Here is a 6,388-nt window from a genome sequence, read left to right as displayed (position 1 = left end):
GCCCGTGGGGCGAGGGTGGGAGGCTGGAGGGACGCTGCGTGTGAGGTGCTGCTGCTGCCTGATCCTGCCTGTAGCCTCTGCTAAGCTTTTCTCGTCCTCCTGTCATCCTCGCCCCTACCCGCAGCAGTGGTTTAGCTTGCCAGTGTTAATCAGTAGCTTTACAAAAACCCATATAAAAGGGTTCGTGGTGTAATAAAGTACAGAACCTATCCAGAACAGATGTGAGGTATACAAGACAGTCACGTGTTCAAAAGTCTAACCAGGTCTTTGCCCTTCGTGTCACTGTCATCCTGACTTTTTTTTTTTTGTCCTGATCTGTTGTGCAACCTTTCAAGCATATAAGCCTTCTCTTGCTGATATAACCAGCATATCCTTTCTTGTTTCCCATAAGCAAGGCTTTCCCAAGGGTGACCAGCCTTAGAATTCAGGGTGTGTCCGAGCTAAACAACCCTTCCTTCTCCCCACCACTTTTATTTTACTTCTACAGGAAAAAACTACTGCAACTTCTTGAGCTTTAAGTGATGGGAAGAGGCAGAGAGTAAAGGGCAATTCCTGTTTCTTTAAATCTGCTCTTGTAGTTCCAGTTTCTTAAAAGGATGACCATCTCTCTCTACCTGAGAAATCCACTACTTCTGCAGCGGTGGATGTGGCTGGTCCTACTGGTTATCACCCTCTCAGTCCTGGGAGGAAAGAAGTGCAGATGGTGGGAAGAGGGTGATTGGTGGGATACGTCTACCTTCCCACAGAACTCAAGTAACCAGCAATGGATGTCTTTGTGGACAGTTCTCTCTCCTTGCTCTCTTAGTTAGTCTGGTGGCTGCCTTGGCTGTCCGCAACATCACAGTAAATTTCTAGCTTTCCAACAAACACCATCATGCCAGCAGCTAGAAGGGAAGTAAATAATTAGGCTAACTTGTGTTAGTCTAACCTGTCGTGTTCCATTTCTGGAAGGGGCACGTAGCAATTCCTCTCTTCCTTGCTGTAGTTCCCTGGAAGGGGGACAGGAAGGTTTATGGCTGCGAGGGCACCTGGCTAAAAGGCAGGGTACAAGTCATGCCCCATCCTTGCACAGGCTGCAGAACTTGGGGATTGCAGGGTTTCCAAGTTCTTCACATGCAAGGTCAAGGCAAGGACTTTAAAGTTTTTCTTTTTTTTTTAAATGAGTGAAGGGATCCAAACTTGGTCTCCATCAGTTACAGCAGCAGGAAGGGAAGCAGCCCCTTGACAAAAGAGCTCTGCTGCCGTGACTAGTAAGTGAATCAATATTAATGGTTATACCCATATTGATATATTTCCTGCTATGTGGGCCCTGATGCATGGACAGGGAGAACAGTTCCCGCCCTTTGCTGTTCACATGTCCTCCCTTTCAGGTGCTCCCATCTTCAGCTACAGAGGCAGCTTATCTGCTTGAACCAGAATGCTTTATAACTTTGTGATTACGAATAGATACCGTATTTAATTTTCCTCAACGTACCAGTTTGTACTATGTTTTTCCTTACTGTGGGATGTCCCAGATCTCTCCCTGTGGAAGGGGGAACTCCTACTGTTCTGCAGGGTAAATGGTGCCTGCAGACAAATCCCAATTTCTCTTCCTTTTTGTAGTTGTGAAGTATCTTGATACTGGTGTGACTGAAACATGATAAGCAATGTCTAATTGCTATTTTAATCGCAGTGGTATCTCTGAAACAAACTTGTGCCAGCAAACAAGGTGCATGTGACTGGCCTTCATTTTCATAAGCACAACTGTTTTTCTTCCTGTGGTTCTTCATACAGGTTCATCAATAGGTTTTCTCTGCTGGCTTTGTGGGGATGTGAGGGGAGGTAAGCATGTTACACCTGAAGCAGGGGAGCTTGAGTCTCTTTAGCTTAAGTTGTAGCTTGCATTTATAGTCCCTGCTGTGTTGAGCAAGATGGTGACCATCACAGATGGGCTTGGGTTTTACCTCATTAGATGTTCTTTGAGCTAGCATCACTTCAGGAGCATACACATCTCATTCTTAAAGGCTATGTGTATTGTTCTAAATCTGTGGGTTTCCGTGCCTTTGGGGACTACTGGATGTCTTCCAGTGTGGATGTCCATTCTTTTGGAAACTTGGCACGTGTAAGGATTGGTGTGGTGTGTGTGAACTTTTCCAAGACACTTTCTGCAGAAATCTTTGCTTGCATGTTTCCTTCCCTGCATGTTTTTGTGTTCTTTGTCTCAACAGATGGGAACTGCTCAGAACAACAGTGACCTCAAACAACTCCATGCAGTGGAGCTTGACCTGTGTAACAAGGACATGATGGCAGACACATTTGATCACAGCATTATTTCTGTTGGAGAAGAGGAAGGAGCGGGCAATTTTCAACGTTCTCTTCCAACACAAGAGTCACTCCGATCACCTCGGGGCTCTGTTGTGAGTTTCCATAACATCCAGTACTCCGTTAAGCAGTCCAGTGGATTCCTATGTAAATGGAAAACTGTGGAAAAGAAGATCCTTCATAATGTTTAGTAAGTTCTTGCTTAAATAAAACACCAGAGGGCAGGAATTAACCTGCTGCTGTGAATCTGTGACCTCAATGTCACCTTCCAGATCTAGCTATGCTGGTAAAGAAATGACTACCCTCCTGCCAGTCTGCAGTGCATGTGAGCACTTTCTAATTTGCTTTTAGGCAAAATAGCGGGGATATAGCTGGAGCAGTTTCGGTTATTGATCTGAGCAAATTAGGACCAAACTTGTGTGAACTCTTCTGCCAGATCATCTGAGGGTTCCCTTAACTGTGGTTCAAGCTGCGGTAAGAGGAAATGAGCAGCAGAGAGCAGTTGCTTATTCTTTTCAAGACCCAGCTCAGTGGGGAAGACAGTTAATTTCTGTCTTTTGTAGGTTGCTTTTTATGTCCGGCTCTGTTTCTGTTCTGACTGGCAGTCTGGGACAAGAAAGGAAAAATACTTGTTGATTTCAGGTTTAAGGAGAAGTTTTTAATAATCTCTGAGTTTTCCTTTCAGCAGCATTTTGTTCACACCTTACCTCTACTATGAGCTGCATGTGAACAGTCCTCCATTTGGAAATAACTCTTTCCTTCTTCCAGTGGCATTATGAAGCCAGGCTTGAATGCTATCCTGGGGCCAACGGGGAGCGGTAAATCTTCGTGAGTACTTTCTCCTGCTCCTTCAAATGGACAGTCAGCTGTGCAAAGAGGATCTGGGACTCTGAGGGTTGGGGAAGATGTGAGGATCTGCAGGCTCAGACCTTTGTGTGCCTGTGAGAAGTCTGGTGATGCAGTCTGACCTGGTGGCCCACTGCTGTCTGCTTTGCTGGCGTTCTTGCCCTGCAGTGGTGTCACATCTGTTCCAACTGGTGGTCCATATTACTGCAGTCAGCTTTGGTGGTGGCCTAAGTTAAGATACCAGGCTGAACTGGGGTGACTGGAGCTCAGGTGTAGGCTCTGTCCTAGACCTATCATGGGGTGGAGACAGGGGCAAGCTCCTTTGGCGGCAGGAGGGATGTAGCCCTCTGTGAAGTTGCTGCAGCAAGACTTTCTTGAAGATGCTAGGCCCAACCCCCTCTCTGATGACTGACAGGAATATGGTGTAACGTCAGTCTGTGGGATCCTGTGGATCCTCACCCCAACTTGGCTGTGGCCTGGTGGTGGGGGCACACATGTGCTCGAGTTCTTTGGATGCAAGCACAGAGAAATACCATGCAGACTATCTCCAAGCAGTGCTGATTCTGTCTTCTCTCCCGTATAACCATGGCTCTTTGTCACTCTCTGCCTCCAAGAATGTCCGAGACTGGCAAATACGGCCATTGTTCACACAGGTGTGTCTTTGTGGTGACCCTTGATCTTCCCCTCTAAGGAGACTGCTGGCTAATCAGGATGTTTTCAAGAGCAGCACTTCATCAGGGCAGTGTTTACTCAGCTAGCGGGCAGGCTGGCCTCTGCATTGGCAGTGAGGGGAATCCAGTGATGTGTTAAAACAAAATGACTTTATAGAATTAATCTTAACTTTAGTCTTGTTTATACCCATTTGGATTAATTTCCTTGAGATCAAAGTAGTTACTTCTGTGCTCCCCTGGCTGGAGAGCAGACTGCAGCTACTCGGCAGGGTGCTTTTGTCTGTGTGCATTTGAGGTTTGCTGTTAATATGGAGACTGAGTTTGTCTGTAGAGGGTTGACTGCTGGGAATTGTGAGGGTCTGTATACTCCCATACTGCTGTGGCACACCTTGTGCTGGAAAACCCTGTATCTACACCAGGCTTTCTGTACAAAGAGCTAAAGCCCCCAGAGTGGAGGAAGCCCCTTTCTGTGCCCTTTGGTTTGCAGTATGCTGTGAGCAGGCTGTAACTGCAGTCCTGGCTGGTGGTACTTATCCAGTCAAAGGTAAAAGCGGCTGTTATGGCAAAACCTAATGCCTGGTGTTTGTCTGAAGTCTCCTAGATGTGCTGGCTGCCAGAAAGGACCCAGCAGGCCTGTCTGGAGAAGTGCTTATAGATGGCATCCCACAACCTCCAAATTTCAAGTGCATCTCAGGATATGTTGTGCAGGTGAGTAACTGCCTTCAGTGGAGGCCTGGGAGCCCTTGGGAGGATAGACCACATAAGATGTGCAAAGCATGAACTACTAGGTTAGGTAATTTTCAACGATCCAAATAGAGTCTAATTTGGTAACTCAGATGTTACAATATTTAGTATTTTTCTGGGATATGGAAGACAAGAGGATCAAACTGTTACTCCAACTGAGTCAAGCACGGAGGTGTTTGTCTTCCCAAAGCCCAAACCACTGGGCTACTGTGGCTTGTTCTTTGGGCTCTGCCCTGAAGTACTAGCAAGGCTTTAAAAAAAATAAAGGTAAGAAAAAAACCCACAACACCCAAAATCTCTTGTAAAACTCAAAAGCAGTTTTCGCTGGCAGAAGTACCTTCAAGCTATCAGACAATAATTCTAGGAAGTAAATAGATCCCTGCTGTTCTTCCTCTGATTCTGGTTGGCTGGGACAGAGCTTCGTTCCACTTAGAGACAGGAAAAGCCGGCTGAATCTGCGGAAGTGGGTGGAGGGCTGGACGAATAATAGACCCTCAAAGCCCTGGGGGAGCTGAGGAGAAGGGGATTTTTGGCAGCCATATGAGCAGCCAAATCTGGAAACCGGCCAGGCTTCTGACTGCAGGCAGATGTGAAATAGGCAGCTTTTCTGCCAGCTGGGGAGCTCTGGGAGGATGCATGTGATGAGACTGATGCTGAGTCTTGATGCTGCAGGTGAAAGATCCCCAAATCCTCAGTGTTTCATGAATGGCCAGGAAGTTTCTTTCAAGCGGTCCCAGTTTGAGACACTTGTCTCTCAAATGCCCAAAGCAACCAAACTTAACCTTAAAATGATAGGCAAATAGGTGAGACATTAAATGATCTCTCTCACCTCCCACCCCTGTGCAGTACTCCCTAGATCAATAAAGATGGCCCAAAGACTACAAACAACACTTAAGGCCTAAGTACATAAATACATACATACTTATAGGGTCAGTTATATGCAGATGAGCATATAGACATGCTAAGTCATGTGTTATCCCTGTAACACTGCTGGTGGTCTCTCCCCTTGTGCCTTGCAAGTGAGGGTGTCATGCCACAGTTTGTTACGTTTGGTATTAAGGCAGCTTAAATTCACAGTTTAGTTTCCAATGTGGTGACCCAACAGTTGTTTTGGTGGATCTGAGGATGGGGAATGGGAGGCTAGGATGAGAGACTGGGGATGTGTGGGGAGGGAAATGATGGTAGGAAATTCCTAAACCAGCTTTGGCAGCAAAGCCAGTTTATCATAACACTACACCCTGAGTAATTTCTCACATGCTTCTAGCACAGCAGCACGTTCAGTCTTCCTCTGTTAACTCCAGTGCCAAACATGGTTGGCTGGCACATCCTTTGTGCTGCTGATCAACTACATCTGATGTGGAAGGAGTCCCAAAACAGGCAAGAATCTGCTGCCCTGCAGCTTAGGGGCTGTGTCTTCCAAAAGGGCACTAGAGTTGAAAGGTGCCTGATTAACAGGCATGTTTCTCAGCAGCTGCCCAGTGTTGCAGTCCTTTTCCCATCATATGGTGGGATGCAGAATTAGCTCAAATATCAAAGCAGGGGTGATGGAGAGGCATGGAGCTCTAGATGGACCTGATGTCAACTCTGTGTGGCTCATGGTTGTTACAGGTTGGTGTAGGCTGCCCAGATGTTTGTCAACTGGATAGATTCGATTCTTACTCAGAATGCACGTGACTGTTGAAGTTTTCCTAAAGCCCTTAGAATAAGGTCTTGTCCCAAGAGTTATATATAGTTGAGACATGGAAAAAATCAGGAGCATCTTGGTGCAATACTCTTGTTTCTCTGAGGAGCTGCTGCCAGCAAGGAGCTGGGGAGAGCAACTGGGG

General features: G+C 46.5%; 1 protein-coding gene across 1 annotated transcript in view; it reads left to right on the top strand.

Moving 5' to 3' along the window:
* Positions 1 to 1,164: 1,164 nt before the first annotated feature.
* LOC103915552 (ATP-binding cassette sub-family G member 2-like) overlaps positions 1,165 to 6,388 on the top strand; it is an 18,383-nt gene continuing 13,159 nt past the window's right edge. Inside the window, exons 1-4 of the mRNA XM_009322392.1 lie at positions 1,165 to 1,250; positions 2,208 to 2,491; positions 3,070 to 3,129; positions 4,412 to 4,526. Of these exons, the coding sequence (XP_009320667.1) occupies positions 2,208 to 2,491; positions 3,070 to 3,129; positions 4,412 to 4,526 (459 nt within the window). The 5' untranslated portion in view covers positions 1,165 to 1,250. The remainder of the gene's footprint in view (positions 1,251 to 2,207; positions 2,492 to 3,069; positions 3,130 to 4,411; positions 4,527 to 6,388) is intronic.

Source organism: Pygoscelis adeliae, unplaced genomic scaffold (assembly GCF_000699105.1).
Source record: "Pygoscelis adeliae isolate BGI_AS28 unplaced genomic scaffold, ASM69910v1 Scaffold244, whole genome shotgun sequence".
Classification (NCBI taxonomy): domain Eukaryota; kingdom Metazoa; phylum Chordata; class Aves; order Sphenisciformes; family Spheniscidae; genus Pygoscelis; species Pygoscelis adeliae.
Note: the sequence above shows the minus strand (reverse complement) of the source record. Positions and strands in the feature narration are given on the sequence as shown.